The sequence below is a fragment of the Astyanax mexicanus genome, chromosome 20, assembly GCF_023375975.1.
Source record: "Astyanax mexicanus isolate ESR-SI-001 chromosome 20, AstMex3_surface, whole genome shotgun sequence".
In the NCBI taxonomy this organism is placed as follows: domain Eukaryota; kingdom Metazoa; phylum Chordata; class Actinopteri; order Characiformes; family Acestrorhamphidae; genus Astyanax; species Astyanax mexicanus.
In genome coordinates, this window is record NC_064427.1 from 8884075 (window position 1) to 8907715 (window position 23641).

At 37.7% G+C, this 23641-nt stretch overlaps 1 protein-coding gene across 27 annotated transcripts in view; it reads left to right on the forward strand.

The window, feature by feature from the left end:
* The window catches only part of LOC103026865 (protocadherin alpha-C2), a 105069-nt gene that overhangs the window by 29274 nt on the left and 52154 nt on the right, over nucleotides 1–23641 (forward strand). Inside the window, exons 1-2 of one of the 27 annotated variants that reach the window (XM_049468681.1) lie at nucleotides 1370–3280; nucleotides 8303–8919. The exons of 17 other annotated variants lie outside the window; for them this stretch is intronic. In XM_049468681.1, coding sequence (XP_049324638.1) covers nucleotides 1519–3280; nucleotides 8303–8919 — 2379 coding nt within the window. In that variant the 5' untranslated portion in view covers nucleotides 1370–1518. Of the gene's footprint in view, nucleotides 1–1369; nucleotides 3281–3665; nucleotides 3898–6380; nucleotides 8920–10308; nucleotides 13039–14396; nucleotides 16969–17802; nucleotides 20330–23641 lie in introns of those variants that run through there. 9 more of the 27 variants (XM_049468686.1, XM_049468690.1, XM_049468699.1 and 6 more) reach the window with 9 other exon arrangements.

Genomic DNA, 23641 nt, shown 5'->3' on the forward strand with positions numbered 1-23641 from the left:
CTAAGTTGCTTGATCGTATTTACTTGCACAAAAAAAAATGCTTAACAAATCACTAAATCATTGTTCACATGCACTTTCGACATCGCATACGATTGATGTATTTAAATTAGATGTATTTAGAGATTTAGTATTTGAAGAAACTAACGTAAGTTTTCCGAATAATTGCCAGTATTGTCATTTTTATGTTCCATTTAATTATATTACCATGGGCGTTGACCAGTTTTATTTTTTTTTAGCCTTTCCAAAAAAAAAAAAAAAAAATCCCCCTCAGAGTAAACAATTTCAAACTCATTGTATAGCTGTTGTAGCAGGGTTTGCAAGAGAGAATTGAAAAACTACGAAAGACTGACCTTGATATTGTGAACTTTGAATTATTAATATTTTTGTGATAAAATAAATAACAATTAAATAGAAGGCATAAAAATAGAAAATAAATAAAAAGTAAAACTCGGTAAACTTGCGTATTTAGGACGTGCTACTGTAGTTACTATTCCTTGGCTTTTTGCAGGATCTAAAACTCTTGTTAGCGAACTGATACAAACACGCGGATGTAATACAGTTTCTGCAATCCGCCGAGGTCTAATTTATAATAAAGTTTATTAAATAAATTAGTGAATAGGAACCACCTTTATAATTACTTTTCCGTACTATTTTATACAGCTTCAATAAAAGTTTCATAGTAATGCAAGGCTGCTTGGCATAGATGTATAGTAAATGACAACAGAAACAACAATAGCAACAGACAAAAATGTAGACAAGTAAAACCAAATATATTTTAAAGATGAACAATTAAGGAAAGATATATAATACCGCTCTTACTTAAAATAAGACACTTTGCTTAAATGTTAATGGTTTAACGAATTAAATTACCTGTTGTTATTTTTCATACAAAAAACAAGCAATTATATTTATTAAATCAGGTCATACATGTATTTAAAATACTAAGTGATTGAAAGACAAGACATCAAAGCACTTTGATTTTTTTTTTTATTTACTGGCTACAAACAGCAGAGTAATCTGCCTCCCTTAAACAGATTTCTAAAATCACGTGCTTAAAAATAAAGGTGCTATTAATAATTATTTGATTAATGCCATTTAATACCGACTTTTTTGTTCCATAAAGAACCATGTTGATAAAAAGTATATGTGAGTACAAAGAAGTATAATATGTGGGGAGCAAACGTTACTAAATTTTGTTTGCATCGCTGTCGCCGATAGTATCTTGCGATTTAGGTTGTTTAACTCGTAGGATGATTAAACTGAAGGGTAGTTTAAATAGAGTTGTTGTTTCTTTAAGTTTTCAGCCACACGATGTCACTGTTGACCGTGATTTTGCAGGTTTGCGTATCATTATCCGTACTCTCCACCTTCTCTACTGCGTAATCAGTCAGGGGTGGTGCCCAACGCAAAACTCAGAACACACCATAGATCGCTATAGTCTGAAAAGGAATTTTCAAATATGACAAGGGCATCCTAAATTGGAATTTAGTTTGTGGTTGGGAAAAACAGACAGAAACGATGGGCTTCACAACCAGTGGAATAGGTTTCTGTTTGAGAACGCTGCTGCTTTTGTTTTGTTGGGATTTCTCTCGCGGTCAGATTTCCTACTCCATCTCAGAGGAGGTAAAGAAGGGCACTGTTGTTGGGAATTTGGCGAAGGATCTTAATGTCGACGTCCAGGAGCTGCAGTCGCGCATGTTACAGGTCGTGGCTGGATCTAATAAGCGCTACTTCGATGTGAATCTGAAAACGGGAGTGCTGTTTGTGAACGACAGGCTGGACAGGGAGGAGCTGTGTGAGAGTAAGCAGAAATGCTCTCTTAACATCGAGGTAATGGCACAGAATCCTATTAAGCTGTATCGTGTTGAGGTGAACGTAGCAGATATCAACGATAACTCTCCGTTTTTTCCACTGGAGACATTGGTGAAAAACATAATTGAAAACGTTGTACCCGGGGATCGTTTTTCTCTGCCTTTAGCACGTGACTTAGATGTCGGTATGAACTCACTGAAAAGCTACAAGCTCAGTCCTAACGAGCCTTTCTCTCTTGACGTTCAAAGCTATGGAGAGCAGAGTGTTTCTGCAGAGTTAGTGCTGCAAAAGCCTCTAGACCGAGAGAAACAGTCTATAGTTAAACTTAAATTGACGGCTGTTGATGGAGGAAAACCTGCTAAATCTGCAACAATGGATATAATTGTTAACGTGTTGGATATAAATGATAATAATCCAGTGTTTAGCAAACCTCTTTATAAGATAAAGGTAAAGGAGAACTTGCCATTTGGAACGAAAATCATAACTGTTGCAGCCACGGATTCAGATGAAGGTACAAATGGAGAAATTATGTACTCACTTGTAGAGCAAGATGGAAACTCAGCTTCACGTTTATTTTCCATAAATGAAGTAAATGGAGAAATTAGCGTTAAAGGCAACATTGATTACGAAGAGAATCCTGCTATAGAGCTTAGAATACAAGCTCAAGACAAAAGCAGCTCGCCAAGACTTACTCTCTGTAAAGTGTTAATTGAAGTTGAGGATGTAAATGACAATGCTCCTGAGATTTTAGTCACTCTGCTAAGGAGCTCGATTAGTGAGGACATTAAACCTGGTGCTGATGTGGCTTTAATTACAGTTACAGATAAAGATGATGGTAAAAATGGAAAAGTAGATTGTAAGATAGTAGGAACGAGTCCATTCAGACTACAGTTATCCTATAAAAACTCCTATTCTCTTATAGTAAACGAACCACTGGATAGAGAATTGGTCTCCCAATATAATATCACAGTAATAGCCAGTGATGAAGGCTCTCCTTCTCTTTCCAGCACTGCAGTAATAACTGTTCATATTTCTGACGTAAATGATAACTCACCTGTATTTCAAGCACCTGTGATACATATCAGTGTCAAAGAGAACAGTCCAGTTGGAGGGTTGCTGGCGACCATAGCAGCCCACGACTCAGATATCGGTGAAAATGCTCATGTTTCGTATTCTTTAATTGATGGAGAGAGCAGTAGAACCCAAGTGTCCACTTTAATGAACATAAATTATCTCACAGGTGAGCTGTATAGCTTGCAGTCTTTCAATTATGAGGAAACAAAACAGATACAGTTTAAAGTTCAGGCTACAGACGCTGGGATCCCTGCACTCAGCAGCAATGTGACTGTAAATGTCTTTATTCTGGATGAGAATGACAACAGGCCTGTTATTTTAGCTCCTTATTCTGAAGCTGGAACAGTAAACACTGAGAACATCCCCTACTCTGCTGAAGCAGGATACTTTGTTGGTAAAATCAGAGCTGTAGATGCTGATTCTGGTTATAACGCATTGCTGTCTTATCACATCACTGAACCTAAGGGGAATAATCTTTTTCGCGTCGGAAGCAGCTCTGGAGAAATAAGGACTAAAAGACGAATGAGTGACAATGATTTAAAAACTCACCCCCTTGTTCTAACAGTGAGTGACCATGGAGAACCTTCCCTCTCGGCTACAGTGAGTGTGGATGTTGTAGTGGTTGAAAATGTGGACAGCATTCAGCCTTCGCTAAGACAAGTGCCCATGAAGGAGGAGGGTTTCTCTGATCTGAATCTGTATCTGCTCATCGCTATTGTCTCAGTGTCAGGCATCTTTCTGCTGAGCCTAATCACTTTAATAGCAGCTAAATGCTACAGGTCAGAGGACCCTTTCAGCAGATGCAGCCCTCCAGTGGTCACTACACACCCTGACGGGAGCTGGTCGTACTCTAAGTCAACTCAACAGTACGACGTGTGTTTTAGCTCAGACACGCTGAAGAGTGACGTAGTGGTTTTCCCCTCACCGTTTCCGCCTGTAGACGCAGAACTCATCAGCATTAATGGAGGAGATACTTTCACACGGACACAAACTCTCCCAAGCAACGAGAAGGTAAGGCGTGACTTACCGCGTCAGTTTTAATGTGCTTAATCGTATTTTGCGTTCACATTTCCTAATATTGCGTAAAATATTTCTACTCATACATTTTTGACATCACAGACAATTTCTGTTTTAGAACAGATTTGTGTTTTATATTGGTTAGATTCTTAAAGAAACTAATGTTATTTATCGTAATGAATGTCAGTTTTGTCACTTCAATTGACGTAGACAAGTTTTAGGTGGGCTATAGCAACATGCATATTTATGATATAATTTTAACAAAAATAAGCTTTTGCTAAGGTAAGAAGCATTAGCTTTTTTGTAACAGAGAAACTGACCTTAATGTATTGTACTTCGAATTTTAGATATTCGCAAACTTGTGATCGAGTTTAACGGTGTCAGGATTGAGTTAACTTACAAAAATAACATGTATTCTAAATAATTTATGGCTTACACGTCTACATTGTGCAGGAACAGCGCATTGTGTCAACAAACAAAAACATTTTACTGTGTCTATTCTACACTATTTGTCTCTGAGCACACTTACAAACCTATTAAACTAATGTCGTTTTTAATAGCTTCTCTGTTTTTTTGAAATTTTGTTTTTCATTGTTTATTTTAGAGCTGTTCAATTTACTCTGATGGGATATATTTCTGTTTTGTTCAGCATAGTATTCTCAGTAGGTTGTGTATGTTGAAGTACAAGAACTGTTGAATTAAATAATCATTATATATTCTCCTTGAGATATATTTAAAACGAGATTTTACTTTGAAATTTTAAATGTCTCACTTAAACAAATAATGGTTTAATGAACTTTAAATATGAAGTTAAAAGAGAGGAAGATGTTTTCTGTTCAGGCTAGTTTACAAAATAAAGTTCAGCAACCTCATCTTTTTAAAGCAACGTAGCACCGAAGCTTAAAGGGACAGTCTGTACGTTGATGAGAACATGTAATTGCACCGACCATGCTAAACAGTACTTTTAAAACATGCATTGTGAGGCACTCTCTTTTCAGAGGGAATTAATCTATTGATTTTAGCGAGAATTCTTTTGCGCTCTCTCTTGTTTTGCCAGAGGTCTAATTATGTGTTTCTTTGGTTAAACGACGCATAAATAAGTAGATAAAGAAAGAGTTAGCTGTTCTATTTCTATATTCGCAATAGCCCTTGTAGCAGCACCTAACGCAGCAACATGGTTGCTCAGGATACCAGCAAACGCTGTTGTGTCCAAAAAATGTCTCGGGGAAATATCACCCTGTTTTGATAATGAATGCATGTGGCTTTGCAGAAATTGTATAAGAATCACATTTATTTCATTTATTATAATATTTAGTATTTTACCCGCTAAGGAACAGTCCTACATTCATGACAGCTTATGACAGCTGCTTTTAAGTTAAAACAGGTTTTTGCTGTATGTTTGTAAAGAATCCAGTCCTTGTGTGGTTTACTTGACGAAGTGTCCTCTGTCTTTTTCATGGAAAACTATTTTTTTCTTGTTGCAATCAGAGCAGATGGAAGAGACCAAATTATAAACAAAAAAATGATGGGATATCCTTGGTAAATAGTTTAATCAATATCTAGAATTTACTTTTTTTTTTTTAGCTCAAAATAGGACTCTCTCTCTCTTTCTCTCTCTCTCTCTCTCTCTCTCTCTCTCTCTCTCTCCCCCCCCCCTCTCTCTCAACCAACACTACGATATTATCTTTGGACTGTTTTTTATTGGTTTCTATAATTCTATTCTATAAAGTTATTTCATCAATTCTATATGATAAACACATTTTTGTTATATAATGAACCATGTTTACAAAAAAAATATCAGTGCAGATATAAAGAATGTGCACTGTAAAACCCAATAAGTTAATTACATAATTAATATAATTTCCGTCAAGTTAACTAGAATATAAGCTAGTATATTATTTATATTAATTTCTTTGCATAATAATTCTACTTTCAATATGACGGTCAGGTGAAAAAAATATTTGTGTATATAATCTTCTCTTAGATTTAATTGAAGTATTTTAAATACTCATAGAAAAGAAGATGAAGAAAGAAAACGCTATAGAGTGAATAGTCTTGAGAGTGCAGCCAACACAAAGTTGCTATAGCATCTCAGAAAATGATGCTTGTTTCAACAGCCTACAACTAAGAGGCCAAGCAGTTAATCATGATATATGATCTACAAGTTTACCAAAGGTAGCCCAGGGGGAATCACCACACCCTCATGGTAAGTGTCAGAAAATGGGGGACACATTCAATATGTAAAAAGGTTGTTTCAGAAGCCAATGGAAGGAAGCTGCCAATGGTAACAGACTAAATTTTATTACAATATTATATAACTAAATTATATGACTAATATTTATAAGTTAATTTAACTCAAAGATAACTGTTTCAATGTATATGTTTGTTTGTTTGTTTGTTTTTTTTTACGTAAAACTGTCTTAATTTATCTGGGTTTAAATAAGTACAGTTCTGAAGCCACAAGAGGTCACTGTTGACCGTGGTTTGAAGGTCTGGGTCTCATTATCAAAACTCCACCTTCTCGTAATCAGGCAGGGTTGGTGCGTAAAACTCAGAACACGTCGTATATCGCTATAGTCCTCGAATATGGCAAGGGCATCCTAAATAACGATTTAATCTGTGATTGGTATAAACGCGATGGGTTTCACAGCTAGTGGAGGCCGTTTCTTGATGAGGACGCTGCTGCTTTTGTTTTGTTGGGATTTCTCTCGTGGTCAGATTTCTTACTCCATCTCAGAGGAGGTAAAGAAGGGCACTGTTGTTGGGAATTTGGCGAAGGATCTTAATGTCGACATCCAGGAGTTGCAATCGCGCGTGTTTCAGATCGTGGCTGGATCTAATACACGCTATTTCGACGTGAATGTGAAAACGGGAGTGCTGTTTGTGAACGACAGGCTGGACAGGGAGGAGCTGTGTGAGAGTAAGCAGAAATGCTCTCTCAACATCGAGGTAATGGCACAGAACCCCGTAAAGCTCTATCGGTTTGAAGTGAATATAGCAGACGTCAATGATAACTCTCCAGTTTTCCAACTGCAGAAGTTAGATAAAAACATATATGAAAACGTTGTTCCTGGGGATCGTTTTTCTCTGCCTGCAGCGCGTGATTTGGATATCGGTACGAACTCAGTAAAAACCTACATGCTCAGTCCTAACGAACATTTCTCTGTGGATGTGCAAAGCTATGGAGAGCAGAGTGTTTCAGCAGAGTTAGTGCTGCAAAAGCCTCTAGACCGAGAGAAACAGTCTGTAATTAAGCTAATATTGACGGCAGTTGATGGCGGAAAACCGGCCAAATCTGGGACAATGGAAATAATAGTTAACGTGTTGGATATAAATGACAACAATCCAGTGTTTAGCAAACCTCTGTATAAAGTTAAGATAAAGGAGAACGCGCCATTTGGGACAAAAATCTTAACTGTCACTGCCACCGACCCAGATGATGGTGTAAATGGAGACATTGTTTATACACTTGTAGAGCAACATGGAAACTCAGCATCTCATTTATTTTCTATAAATCAGGAACATGGAGATATCAGCGTTAAAGGCAATATTAATTACGAGGAAACTTCAGCTATTGAACTAAGAGTACAAGCTCAGGACAAAAGCATTACTCCAAGACACACTAATTGTAAAGTGTTAATTGAAGTGGAGGATGTAAATGACAATGCCCCTGAGATTTTAGTGACTCTGCTAATGAGTTCTGTCAGTGAGGACACTAAACCTGGCGCTGATGTGGCTTTAATTACAGTTTCAGATAAAGATGATGGTAAAAATGGAAAAGTAGATTGTAAGATAGTAGGAACGAGTCCATTCAGACTGCAGTCATCCTACAAAAACTCATATTCTCTTGTAGTAAACGAACCACTGGATAGAGAACAGGTCTCCCAATATAATATCACAGTAATAGCCAGTGATGAAGGCTCTCCTTCTCTTTCCAGCACTGCAGTAATAGCTGTTCATATTTCTGACGTAAATGATAACTCACCTGTATTTCAAGCACCTGTGATAAATATCAGTGTCAAAGAGAACAGTCCAGTTGGAGGGTTGCTGGCGACCATAACAGCCCACGACGACGATATCGGTGAAAATGCTCATGTTTCGTATTCTTTAATTGATGGAGAGAGCAGTAGAACCCAAGTGTCCACTTTAATGAACATAAATTCTCTCACAGGTGAGCTGTATAGCTTGCAGTCTTTCAACTATGAGGAAACTAAACAGATTTCGTGCAAAGTTCAGGCTACAGACGCTGGGATCCCTGCACTCAGCAGCAATGTGACTGTAAATGTCTTTATTCTGGATGAGAATGACAACAGGCCTGTTATTTTAGCTCCTTATTCTGAAGCTGGAACAGTAAACACTGAGAACATCCCCTACTCTGCTGAAGCAGGATATTTTGTAGCTAAAATCAGAGCTGTAGATGCTGATTCTGGTTATAACGCATTGCTGTCTTATCACATCACTGAACCCAAGGGGAATAATCTTTTCCGCGTCGGAGGCAGCTCTGGAGAAATAAGGACTAAAAGGCGAATGAGTGACAATGACTTAAAAACTCACCCCCTTGTTCTAACAGTGTGTGACCATGGAGAACCTTCCCTCTCAGCAACAGTGAGTGTGGATGTTGTAGTGGTTGAAAATTTGGACAGCGTGCAGCCTTTATTAAGAGAAGTGCCGATGAAAGAGGAGGGTTTCTCTGATCTGAATCTGTATCTGCTCATCGCTATTGTCTCAGTGTCAGTGATCTTTTTCCTGAGCCTCATCACTTTAATAGCAGCTAAATGTTACAAGTCTGAGGACGCTTTCAGCAGGTGCGGCCCTCCAGTAGTCACTACACACCCTGACGGGAGCTGGTCTTACTCTAAGTCTACTCAACAGTACGACGTGTGTTTTAGCTCAGACACGCTAAAGAGTGACGTAGTGGTTTTCCCCTCGCCGTTTCCGCCTGTAGACGCAGAGCTCATCAGCATTAATGGAGGAGATACTTTCACACGGACACAAACTCTCCCCAGCAATGAGAAGGTAAGAATGTGACTTTGTCTAAAATAAGACTAGCAAACTTAAGTTCGCTTTATAGACATAATGACAATTTGAATTTGTACCTGCATGCTTTCTCTCTAAGCTGTTCGAGTTGTCATATAGTAGCACAAATTTTGATGCCTATTTTGCCACAAATTTTATTTGATTTCTTGTAGGCACGGTTGTCTAGTGATTGAAAAATGTGCATTTTTACAAATGTGTGTTTTTTTTTAATGTCTAGAAGTTTTGTTAGTATGTTAGGAAAATGTGTTTTTATTATTGTAGTTAGTGATGAAAAATCTGTAAACTTATTTGCGCTCTTTACCAGCCTTGCAACGTTGCTGTTCAGCACCACGGACAGAGAATGATTTTATTACCCACCTCTAACCTCTTATTAGGATATCGACACGCAGTTAAAAATAAAATGTTAGTTCAAACGCATGTGGGTTTTTAATGGGCCCCACCATGATAACCCATTTTGGACAGCAGCTCCCGATTTAAGGGGAAATTATGGGTACAGTGTGGGGCCACGATGAACCATGCAAGTTTGGTTTATAACTCTACCATAATAATTATAATAATAATAATAATAATAAGAAGAAGAAGAAGAAGAAGAAGAAGAAGAATCATATTTGAAAACGTTTAATCTAACCTTTGAAAAAAAATAGATACAAAATATAATGCACAACAGTTTAAATAAACATAGACAATGGAACTGTGGTATAATCGCAATAATACATAATAATACAATAATACATTATAACGTGATACAAAGTTTATGTTATAACGTAATATTGCCACTGCTGTGCTGATCTACGGCACTCGGCTTAAATATAACGTAAAAACACATTTTATAAGTTATTGTAAAGTCTGATGCATTACATTTCGAGACACAAAGACGAGAGATAGTTTTGCTTTAAAGCTGTGATGGGCAGGATGGTCCAGCCTGAACACCTGGGGCTGTCGTTTACTCTTACAGTGAATGAAACTAGCATGACTCTGTCAGTAACTTTTTTCTAGTTTTCATTCGTCAAGTAGAACCCATCAAGTTGACCCTTTTTAGTATTTTAAATAGAGAAATTGTTCATTTCTGCTTTTAAATGTCACATTGTTCTAAACATCCAAATAGGAATTCAGCTACAAAACACATGCACACTTGAGTATTGATCTATATTCTCAGTATTTGAGAATAGGATATTAATGACTTTAATCAATCATTATAATAATAATAATAATAATAATAATAATAATAATAATAATAATAATAATAATATTTTTTTCTGTATTGATGACAATGTAAATGGTCGGGTTTATCACACCTCTGAGACATGATACAGGTGTGTTGGGTAGATGACATATAAAATCGATATTAAAAATAAAGAGAGATCTATTTTAATGCAGCCTAGGTCTGGTGCTTGAATTAAACCTTCTGGATATCAATGTGTATTAAGTTTCTGTCGCAAAGAGCAGTTGCGTTGATTTATTATTGTTTTTAGTTTAAAATGCTTACTCCTGATTCGTCACACGATGTCGCTGTAGACCGTAAGTTTGAAATCTTTAACTTCATTTGAATGTAAGGCTCCTCCTGTAATATGTCTCTGCGTTAGGAAATGTTCTTGTCCAGAGAAAAGGAGAAAGAGCTTCCGGGGCGGAGACAGCTTTACTGAAAATACAATATGAATGTGTTGCGTTACATGCAATTTATTTAGCGTCTATTTTGGCATCAACCATCATAACCCTTTTTGATCAAACATGGATATCTGTGGACATTTTATTGCCTGGTGGATCCTTTTTGGTGTCTGTTTATGGCAAACATCGCTCGGTCAGGCTGTGTATTCGATCTCGGAGGAGGTGAATAAGGGAACAGTCGTTGGGAATATCGCAAAAGATCTCAAGATCAGTGTTTACGAACTGGAGTCACGAATGTTTCAGATCGTGTCTGGCTCTAATAAGAAGTATTTTGATGTTAATATGAAAACCGGTGTGCTGTTTGTAAACGAGAGGATCGATCGTGAGGAGTTTTGTGAGCACAATCTGAGGTGTGTTATGAATGTAGAAGCCCTTGCGCAAAACCCTCATCAGCTTTATCGGGTTGAAATAAATGTTGTGGATGTGAACGATAATTCTCCGCGATTTCTGAATAACGCTATGAGCATGAATATCACTGAAGATGCTGGTCCAGGAGACAGATTTCACCTTCCAGTGGCTGAGGACGCTGACGTTGGCAGTAATTCGCTAAAAGACTACAGAATAAGTAGCAATGAATATTTTTCTATTGATGTTCATACTGGACAGCAAAGTCCATCTGCTGAGCTGGTTCTTCAGAAGTCTTTAGATAGAGAGAGGCAGTCTGTGATTAATTTAGTATTGACAGCTTTTGATGGAGGGAAACCTCAGAAGTCTGGGACTTTACTTATTACCATTAATGTAATGGATGTGAATGATAACAAGCCTGTTTTTAGTCAGTCTCTTTTTAAAGTAAAGGTTAAAGAAAACATTGCTCTAGACAGCAAAATTCTTTCTTTGTCTGCTACTGATTTAGATGTTGGTGCAAACAGTGAAATTGTTTACTCATTTATTGGTCGCGGGAATGCTAAAACAGATAATTTATTCACTATTGTTCCAGAAACTGGAGATATTAAAGTCAAAGGTATTGTAGATTATGAAGAAACACCTGCCATTGAACTAAGAGTTCAAGCGAGAGACAAAGGCACTCCACCAAAGAGTACTCAGTGCAAAGTTTTAGTGGAGGTTATAGATGAGAATGACAATGCACCAGATATTGTAATGACTCCACTAATGGAAAGTGTAAAGGAAGACACAAAACTTGGCACTGCTGTGGCTTTAGTTACAGTTTCTGATAAGGATGGAGGTAAAAATGGTATTGTCCATTGTTCTATCAAAGGCTCTAGTCCTTTCAAACTGGACTCATCATATAGCAACTATTACTCCATTGTGGTCAATGGGCCTTTGGACAGAGAAAGCATTTCTGAATATAGCATCACCATTTTAGCTAATGATGAAGGTACCCCACCACTTTCAAACAGTATTGTACTCACTGTTAAAATCTCGGATGTAAATGATAATCCACCACAGTTTTCCACATCTGTGGTTGATGCTTTTATAAAAGAGAATGGCCAAGTTGGTGGTTATGTGACAAAAGTGACTGCAAATGACCCAGATCTTGGAGTAAATGCTGAGCTTTCATACTCTCTATTAGAGAACATTAGTGGTGAAATTTCAATATTGTCAATGTTTCACATTAATCCTCTAAATGGTGAAGTAGTGTCTTTGCAGTCTTTTAACTATGAAGCAATGAAAAGGTTTCAGTTGCAAGTTCAGGCTACTGACACTGGAGCTCCACCACTCAGCAGCAACCTGACTGTGAATGTTTTTATTCTGGACGAAAATGACAACCGTCCTGTTATTTTACCTCCTTACTCTGAACCCGGATCTGTTAATACCGAGAACATCCCCTACTCTGCTGAAGCAGGCTACTTTGTGGCTAAAATCAGAGCTGTAGATGCTGATTCTGGTTATAATGCACTGCTGTCTTTTTACATCACTGAACCTAAGGGGAATAATCTGTTCCGCATCGGAAGCAGCTCTGGAGAAATAAGGACAAAAAGACGAATGAGTGACAATGACTTAAAAACTCACCCCCTTGTTATAACAGTGTGTGACAATGGAGAGCCTTCTCTATCAGCAACAGTGAGTGTGGATGTTGTAGTGGTTGAAACTGTGGACAGCGTGCAGCCTTCACTAAGACAAGTGCCAATGAAGGAGGAGGGTTTCTCTGATCTGAATCTGTATCTACTCATCGCTATTGTCTCAGTGTCAGTGATATTTCTGCTGAGCCTCATCGCTTTAATAGCAGCTAAATGCTACAGTTCAAATGACCCTTTCAGCGGATGCAGCCCTCCAGTGGTAACTACACACCCTGACGGGAGCTGGTCTTACTCTAAATCTACTCAACAGTACGACGTGTGTTTTAGCTCAGACACGCTGAAGAGTGATGTAGTGGTTTTCCCCTCGCCGTTTCCGCCTGTAGACGCAGAGCTCATCAGCATTAATGGAGGAGATACTTTCACACGGACACAAACTCTCCCCAGCACTGAGAAGGTAAGAGTGTGGCTTACTTAGGAAAAAAACAAAACAAACACTTAAATAACACACTCTTAATTTTTCAGATTTTTACCTTATTTTTTTTTTATTGTACCTTATTTTTTCTGATTTTTACCTCTAATCTCCCATGCTAATTGCTCCCGGCTAATTGCGCCACACGTTACTGGTTTGTTGAACACCCACCTCAACCCACCAACGCCGCCCACCCTCAGAAAAAAGCCTTAATATCGTGTTTTATTTTAATCATTTGGGCAAAAAAAGGAAGTGATGAAAATGTTTTTTAGTATTTCTTTTCAACGTTGAGATTCACTAAGCTACCTATCTGCGCGCTTTAAGTTTTTGGTTTCTGTTCAGCACCATGGTCAGAGGTTGCTTTCTTTCCCCAGCTGTAACTTATTGTCTAAAGACAAACCATGTTTTAGCGGTAAATTCAATATCCAATTTAAAATGTTGCCGTCAATTACATATTTAGATAATTTAGATATTTTTGTCTTATCTTTCTTTATTTTATTTACTGTGGGAGTAATATTATTAATACAAAACCACATTTTTTTTAAATAATAAAATAGTAAAAATAAAGTATAGTATTATTAAGGACTCTACTTTATCTACATTAATTATTATTAAGGACTTTAACTGCTACTGATTTAGATGGTGGTAGCAACATTGAGATTGTTTACTCATTTATTGGTCGTGGTAATTGTAAAACATTTAGAATTTAAATTTAACATTTAGAAATTAGAATTAAATACTGCGGTCACTTAGAATTTAGAATGTTTTGTGCTTTTGTGTTAGTAATATTATTAATTATAAATGATAAATTAATATTGACAACAACAGCACTAACAATGTTACTACTAGATAAAAACAGAATGATTTTTTAAAAGTTAAATCAAAAAGGTAGAACATATGAAGCGTTAGAATACTTTTGGCGATTAAAGCATTTTAGGAAGACTTTTTACCTGGTAACATTCGAAATACAATCTATGTAAATTTAATTGATTGGGTTTGGTAAAATTATTGTAACATCCTTAAACGTAGTAGAGATTTGAAATTGGAACTGACTTATAGGTAAAAATCAAATAAACAACACTATTGAAATAGCATATTTTAAACACCAACTTCAACTAGATGCTCCTGTTAAGCGATCCCTAATTTTGAAAGAGAACTGAAAAAATCCACAATCGTAAAATTTAATCCAATATTGAATACTTTGTTCCCTTAAACAAAAATATTAAAATGAATGCCTATATATTTTATTTTATATCTCAAACTACAGCCTTGGTCTATCATTAATATTGTTTTTGAGTGCAGTATTGCTCCTGATTTGTCACGCGATGTCGCTGTAGACCATGGGATTGAAGACTGTAAACGTATTTGCATCTAAGGCTCCTCCTATAATCTTCCTATCCAATAACAAATGTTCTGGTTGAGAGGGGGGGAAAGAGATGTTCGGGGGCAAGGAGAGCATTACGGAATGTATACTGTATTAAGGTGTTAGATTGGATGCAATTTATTTCGAATTTATTTGATATCAACCATCGTTATTGGTCAGAAATGGGCATCTCTGGACTTTTTGAATCCCGGTGGATACTTGTATGCGTCTGTTTATGGCAAACATCGCTCGGTCAAGTTGTGTATTCAATCTCGGAGGAGGTGACGAAGGGAACAGTCGTTGGGAATATTGCTAAGGATCTCAAGATCAACATTCAGGAACTGGAGTCACGTATGTTTCAAATCGTGCCCGGCTCTAATAAGAAGTATTTTGATGTTAACATGAAGACAGGTGCGCTGTTTGTAAACGAGAGGATCGATCGAGAGGAGTTTTGTGAACAGAATCAGAGGTGTGTTATGAACGTAGAGGCCCTCGCTCAGAACCCTCATCGCTTTTACCGGGTTGAAATAAACATTGTGGATGTGAACGATAATTTTCCGCGTTTTCCGGAAAGCTCTCTGATCATGAATATCTATGAAGATGCTAGTCCAGGGGATAGATTTCATCTTCCGTTGGCTGAGGATGCTGACGTTGGCAGTAATTCGCTAAAGGACTACAGACTGAGTAGCAATGAATACTTTTCTATTGATTTTCAAACTGGAGAGCCAACTGAATCTGTAGAGCTAATTCTCCAGAAATCTTTAGATAGAGAGAAACAATCAGTCATGAATATTCTGCTGACTGCTTTTGATGGAGGAAAGCCTCAGAAGACAGGGACTTTGCTTATTACGATAAATGTAGTAGATGTAAATGACAATAAGCCTGTTTTCAGTAAGTCACTCTATAAGATTAAAATCAGAGAAAATACTGCAGCAGGAACTAAAGTATCATCTCTTACTGCCACTGATTTAGATGAAGGAACCAACAGTGAAATTATTTACACATTTTTTGGGCATGCCAATGCCAAAACTGATGGTTTATTTACTGTAATTCCTGAAACAGGAGATATCGTAGTCAAAGGGCAAATAGATTATGAAGAAACACCTGCAATTGAATTGAGAGTTCAAGCAAAAGACAAAGGCAGCCCACCCAAAAGTGCCCAGTGCAAAGTTTTAGTGGAGGTTCTAGACGAGAATGACAATGCACCAGAAGTTGTTATGACTCCACTGATGGATAAAGTCAAAGAAGACACACCAGTTGGCACTGTTGTGGCTTTTGTTACTGTTTCGGATAAGGATGGAGGTAAAAACGGTATTGTTCATTGTTCTTTCAAAGGGACATTTCCTTTCAAGTTAGAGTCTTCATATGGCAACCATTATTCTCTTGTAGTAAATGGGCCTTTAGACAGAGAAAGCATTTCTGAATATAGCATTACCATTTTAGCTAATGATGAAGGTACTCCACCACTTTCAAGCAGTATTGTACTCACTCTTCAAATATCTGACGTAAATGATAATCCACCTCAGTTTTCGGCATCTGCTGTTGATTCTTATATACAAGAGAATGGCCAAATTGGAGGCTATGTTACAAAATTGACAGCAAACGACTTAGATCTTGGAGTAAATGCTGAGCTTTCATACTCTCTTTTAGAGAATACTTATTTTGAGGTTCCAATATCGTCTATGTTTCACATTAATCCTCTAAATGGAGAAATAGTGGCTATGAAGTCGTTTAACTATGAAACAATGAAAAGAGTTCAGTTCCAAGTTCAGGCTACAGACTCTGGAGCTCCACCTCTTAGCAGCAACGTAACTGTGAATATCTTTATTCTGGACGAGAATGACAACAGGCCTGTTATTTTACCTCCTTATTCTGAAGCTGGATCAGTAAGTACTGAGAACATCCCCTATTCTGCCGAAGCAGGATACTTTGTGGCTAAAATCAGAGCTGTAGATGCTGATTCTGGTTATAACGCACTGCTGTCTTATCACATCACTGAACCCAAGGGGAATAATCTATTCCGCGTCGGGAGCAGCTCTGGAGAAATAAGGACTAAAAGACGTATGAGTGACAATGATTTAAAAACTCACCCCCTTGTTCTAACCGTGAGTGACCATGGAGAACCTTCACTCTCAGCTACAGTGAGTGTGGATGTTGTAGTGGTTGAAACTGTGGACAGCATGCAGCCTTCACTAAGAGAAGTGCAGATGAAAGAGGAGGGTTTCTCTGATCTGAACTTATATCTGCTCATCGCTATTGTCTCAGTGTCAGTGATCTTTCTGCTGAGCCTCATCGCTTTAATAGCAGCTAAATGCTACAGGTCAGAGGACCCTTTCAGCAGGTGCAGCCCTCCCGTGGTCACTACACACCCTGACGGGAGCTGGTCGTACTCTAAGTCAACTCAACAGTACGACGTGTGTTTTAGCTCAGACACGCTGAAGAGTGACGTAGTGGTTTTCCCCTCGCCGTTTCCGCCTGTAGACGCAGAGCTCATCAGCATTAATGGAGGAGATACTTTCACACGGACACAAACTCTCCCCAGCAGTGAGAAGGTAAGGCGTGACTCGTTTCTGAGGTTTGTATATGTGAGTTAAGAGACCCTTGGCTCTTAGAACCTTCGTGGATTCGTGGAAAAAACATGTGAGGTTCATACTGGGAATTTTAGTGTAACTGTTATGTGTGCTATATTTGTGATATCTTGCTTTTTGCGTATGGAGGACATATTATATGTTCATTGGTGAATGACATTAAACCATTTTAGCACCACTCTTCATGTTTAAATGCTGTCATGGCCAATATTGACCAATAGGGTTATACGAGTCCTTTAGACTGTCCATCCATCATACATTTTAAAGATATTCTTTAAATGTCTGTAAAATCTGACAACTATTGACCGCAAGGTGGCACTATAGAAACCAAGAATATGTTCTCAATGTGTAACCTATGCAGAAGTTCGTTAACGAAGTTAATGTCCAATTTCAATCTAGTCCGTTTTTTAAATTTCTTATTGTTCATAATAATCTGCTTTGAAAAAAAAATATTATTTACTTAAATAAATTCAAGATTGTAAATACTTATTTTTATTCATTCCTTTTTGCATTTTAACTTTTGAAAATTGCCGTGATTATTGGGAAGGCCTGTCCGTGAGTGGCTAATGGCCAAGCATCTACAGGTGACGTAGAACAATGCACAGTAAGCATTAAAAAAATGAGAATAATCCATGTTTTGTACGCAAATCAAACCCATAATTTCGTTTTCAAACGTTGTTTTTCTTGCTCTCAATCTGAGACTTGTTGCCTTGTGCGGAACCAATTCTAGTCACACGGTGTCGCTGTTGATTGTGAATTTAAAATTCTTAACTGATTGACATTTTGTCGTACCTTTTTCTATGAATGCTTAAGTCGGGGGAGGTGCGTAAAAAAGACTCAAATGTAAACGTAGCTGGATGGTTAATAAATGGACGAGCCTTTGGTGGAGTCTTATATTGTGTATAGTACTTAATAGTTTAAATAACCTAAACTTTAACACATGGACGTGATGCATTTCGGAGCCAGTGGAGGACGTGTCTGGATCAGGGCGTTGCTGCTTTTGTTTTGGTGGGATTTCTCTCGTTGCCAGATTTCCTACTCCATATCAGAGGAGGTAAAGAAGGGCACTGTTGTTGGGAATTTAGCAAAGGATCTCAACATTGACGTCCAGGAGCTGCAGTCGCGCATGTTTCAGGTCGTGGCTGGATCTAATAAGCGCTATTTTGACGTGAATTTGAAAACGGGAGTATTGTTTGTGAACGACAGATTCGACAGGGAGGAGCTATGTGAGCGTAAGCAGAAATGTTCCTTAAACATCGAGGCAATGGCACAAAACCCTCTGACGCTGTACCGCATTGAAGTAAATATCTTGGACATTAATGACAACTCGCCTGTTTTTTCACTTCAGACACTTCTGCTGAACATTTCTGAAAACGTTCTACCTGGAGACAGGTTTTCCCTGCCTTTGGCCCATGATATGGATGTGGGCACGCATGCAGTAAAGAACTATAAGCTTAGTGCCAATGAGTACTTCTCAATAGATGTTCAGATTAGCGGAGAAAGTGCCTCAGCAGAGCTGGTTCTACAGAAAGCTATAGATAGAGAGAAACAAGCACTGGTTAAACTCACTTTAACTGCTACAGATGGTGGAAAGCCACCTAGATCTGGGACTTTGGAAATATTAGTCAATGTATTGGATATTAATGACAATTATCCAGTTTTTAGCCAGCCTTTGTACAAAGTCAAAGTCCAAGAGAATGCAGCAGTTGGAACTAAAATTTTGACAGTTTCTGCCACTGACCTAGATGAAGGTATAAATGGTGAAGTGGTTTATGCCATTGTAGGCCATGAAAGAAGCTCTGTAGTAAATTTGTTTTCTATAAACCCACATTCAGGAGATATCACTGTAAAAGGTAATATTGATTATGAAGAAAATGCAGCCATTGAGCTGAGAATACAAGCTCATGATAAGAGTCATTCTCCAAGACATGGCAACTGCAAAGTGTTGATTGAGGTTCTTGATGTAAATGACAATGCTCCCGAAGTTTCAGTCACTCTGCTTATGAGCTCAGTCAGTGAGGACACCAGACCTGGCACTGGTTTTGCATTGGTTACTGTTTCAGATCAAGATAGTGGCACTAGTGGCAAAGTAGACTGTAGAGTAACTGGGCTGAGTCCTTTTAAGCTACAGTCATCTTATAAAAACTCATATTCGCTCATTGTTAATGAGCCATTGGATCGAGAATGTGTTTCCCAATATAACGTCACAATTGTTGCCAATGATGAGGGAATTCCACCGCTTTCTAGCACCATGGTGTTACATGTTCTTGTTTCTGATGTGAATGACAATGTGCCGCTATTCCCAGCACCGGTAATAAGCATTAACGTACAAGAAAATAGCCCGACTGGGGTACTATTATCTACTATAACAGCACAAGATGTAGATGACGGTGAAAATGGTCAAGTGTCCTATTCTCTGATCAATGGAGAGGGCACTGGTACTCTTGTGTCCACTTTAATGAACTTAAACTCACTCACAGGTGAACTGTACTGCTTGCAGTCTTTTGATTATGAAGACACTAAACAGATCCAGTTTAAAGTTCAGGCTACAGACTCTGGCACCCCACCACTTAGTAGTAATGTGACTGTAAATGTTTTTATTCTGGATGAAAATGACAACAGACCTGTTATTTTATCTCCTTATTCTGAAACTGGATCAGTTAACACTGAGAACATCCCCTACTCTGCTGATGCGGGTTACTTTGTGGGTAAAATCAGAGCTATAGATGCTGATTCTGGTTATAATGCACTACTGTCTTATCACATCACTGAACCTAAGGGGAATAATCTGTTCCGCATCGGAAGCAGCTCTGGAGAAATAAGGACTAAAAGACGAATGAGTGACAATGACTTAAAAACTCACCCCCTTGTTATAACAGTGTGTGACCATGGGGAACCTTCCCTCTCAGCTACAGTGAGTGTGGATGTTGTAGTGGTTGAAACTGTGGACAGTGTGCAGCCTTCACTAAGACAAGTGCCCATGAAGGAGGAGAGTTTCTCTGATCTTAATCTTTATCTGCTCATCGCTATTGTCTCAGTGTCAGTGATCTTTTTGCTGTGCCTCATTGCTTTAATAGCAGCTAAATGCTACAGGTCAGAGGACGCTTTCGCCAGGTGCGGCCCTCCAGTGGTCACCACACACCCTGACGGGAGCTGGTCTTACTCTAAATCTACTCAACAGTACGACGTGTGTTTTAGCTCAGACACGCTGAAGAGTGACGTAGTGGTTTTCCCCTCGCCGTTTCCGCCTGTAGAAGCAGAGCTCATCAGCATTAATGGAGGAGATACTTTTACAAGGACACAAACTCTCCCCAGCACTGAGAAGGTAAGGGAAGAAATTTTATGTGTTTGCATGAAATGCGCTGGTCAAATTAAAGGTGCTGGGGGTAAGAATTTAACACTCAAAGAGAAAGACTAACACGAATTGGAGTCAGCAGATGACAGCATAGGTCTTAAAGTGTAACTTGCACAAACCTTTCACATGGCAGATACTTGAAAATACTGAACTTTTGTACCCCTTACACCTTTAAAACTTATCAAAGCATGTTAGATGTGAACAAGTTAGTTTTAAGTATGTATGCCTCTCTTTGATTTAATATATGAATACCACAAGGCATGCTATGATATGTCCCACACAGTTTCACAGTTTAGTGCTTTTGTTTTTTTAAATTACTATACAGTATCAATTGCTCATTGTACATCCACGTTCATGCAATGACAATAACGACCTATGTTACAGCATACAGTAAAATAATATACATTATTCACATTCACAAATTATAGTTTAGCATAGTATACTGACGTATTTTCTCTATCTACCCCTACAATATACACATCATATTGTACAGTAGTACAGATAGCACTGTAGTATTTATTTCAGTTCAGTAAAAATATTCACATAGTATACATTTATATAAATACAACTAATGTATACATATATCTGTTTTACATCCACGTCTTATTATGTTTAGAGTAAGCACAGTGGTGGCGGTGGCAAGAAATGATCCCTTAAGTCAAGAGAAATAAACTATGATAGAAACAAAGACTCAAAAGGGCAATGCGTTCTACTCTGGTCAACTCAGGGTAATACAACTAATACAGAAGTTAGCAAAACAAATAAGAGGACAAAAAGAATGACCAAGCAGAAAGGAAAGTGAGGTAATGAATGGCTATGGCTAATGTGAGAAGAGGTTCTGAAGTTAAAAGAATGTGTGTGAGTTTTGAATACATGATCAGGGTTAGTCCATGTGAAATGTTAACGTGAAAATATGTGAGGGTTAAACAGTTGTGGATTGTAGCAGGAAGACCAGTGCATCTTAAAAAATTGAATATTCTGAAAAGTTACTTTATTTTAGTAATTTAGTTCAAAATGTGAAACGCATTATACAGATGTATTACACACAGCGTTAGCTATTTTATGCATTTTTTTATTGTTGGTGACAAAATGGCTTACGGCAAATGAAAACAGAAAAATAGAATATTAAATAAGGCCAATTGATACTGGCAGGGTGGGCAGTGTGAAAAGTCTTGCTGGAAAATGAAATTCACTTCTCAATAAAAGTTGTCAGCAGAGGGAATCATTAAGTGCTGTAAGATTTTGTGGGAAAACACTGCACTGACTTTGGACTTGATATAACACAGTGGATCAACACCAGCAGATGACAGGTCTCTCCAAACCATCACAGATTGTGGAAACTTCACTCTGGACCTCAAGCAGTTTGGACTGTGTGTATCTCCATTCTTTCTCCAGACTCTGCTCCCTTGATTCACAAATGAATTTACTGATGATCAGTGATGGTTTGGAGAGCCATGTCATCCGCTGGTGTTGCTCCACTGTGTTAAATCAAGTTTAAAATCAGTGCAGTGTTTACCCCCAACAAATATTACAGAACTTCATGCTTCCCTGTGCTGACAACTTTTTATGCAGATGCGGATTTCATTTTCCAGCAGGACTTGGCACATTGTCCATACTGCCAAAAGTACCAATTGGTTTTACATAATATTCTGATTTATGACACTGATTTTTGGGTTGTCATTGGCTGTAAGCCATAATTATCAACAATAAAATAAATAAACGCTTAAAGTAGATCACTCTGTGTGTAATACATCTATATAATATAATGAGTTTCACATTTTGAGCCGAATTACTAAAATAAAGTAACTTTTCAATGATATTTTAATTGTTTGAGATGCACTTGTATATTAAAGCAGGGATCTAGACTAGGGAAGCATCACAATTGGCAGTAGGGTAATGCAGAGCCAGAACAGACAATCTTAATATGGGGGAGAGACAGAAAACTGAAAGGAAGGGAAAAAGATGTTTGAGGGCTTGTGTGAAATCTCTAGTGAGCCTCTATAGCGGATAGGGCCTGATCAGGGAAAGCAGGCACCAGCTCTCAACCACAAATGGACATTAAGGGTGTAGTGATAAAGCCTACAGCAGTAATGATGAAAAGCTTGTAATTTGAGCAGTCTAGAATGTAAAGGTGGATTTACCAAAAGCTTGTGTAAAGGGAAAAGTTTTTAGTCTAGATTTGAAAACTGATAGATCAGTTAGTCGCAAATAGTAACAGGAATGTTGTTCTTGTGTTGAAAAGCTTTATGAAAGGACAATCCTCCTCCTGAATTGTTTTTTTCTAATGCAAGGAACTCACAGTAGGTCAGCTGGAGCCTATTCCAGCTGGCATACCATGTTTAATATTATATCACTCAGCAGACCCATGTAAAGAGTAATGATAAGGAACCCAAAATTGACCCTTGGAAAAAATGTATTTTACTCTAGTGGGGTGAGAGCATTAGTGATATAAATATACACACTACCTTAATGAGCAGAATTGCATGATCTAAGGCAGAACTAAAATCTTACACCACAAAGATAGTAGTCTGCTTTCATTGTGGAGATAGAGATAGTTACAAGGAGGTGCACATCCTTTTTTCCTTTTTTCCAGGATTTTGACTACAAAGGGGATATTAGAAGTTGACCTATAGTTAGTGAGCTTATAGGGGTTAAGATTACAATTGCATATAATGGGCTTGATACTTGCCAAATTAATCGATAAATGTACATATAGCCTATACAAAGGGTTGATTATACTATGACAAATAGTAATTAAATGGCTAAAATACTCTAGACATGCCATGGTAAAGCATTATTTGACACACACCGCTGTACTACGGCATGACATTAATATTATTATTATTATTATTATTATTATTATTATTATTATTAATAAACTTTTAGCATGAATAATTGAGTTTGTTTAGTATTGCCAAATTAATCACAGTAATCTATGGTTGTATGGACATTTTTTTTTTGCTTTCCTGAAATGCCCATGTAAAACAATTAAGAAAATTTGGAGCTAAGCTCTAAACCTGTATAGATCTGCTAATAATAATAAATTTGAACACATATGACATTTTGCGGGGAAAAACTGAAAAAGTTGCTTCAAATCATGTACTGATTTCTTGATTTCAGAACCAGTCTGCTGGACAGCGACCCACACAAATAAGTAGCATGATCTCACCCCTACAGGACCCTTTGCAACTTCTGTAGCTAATTTAATGGTTAAATAAATAAAATCTGAAATAATAATAATAATAATAATAACATAAATAATAATAATAATAATAATAATAA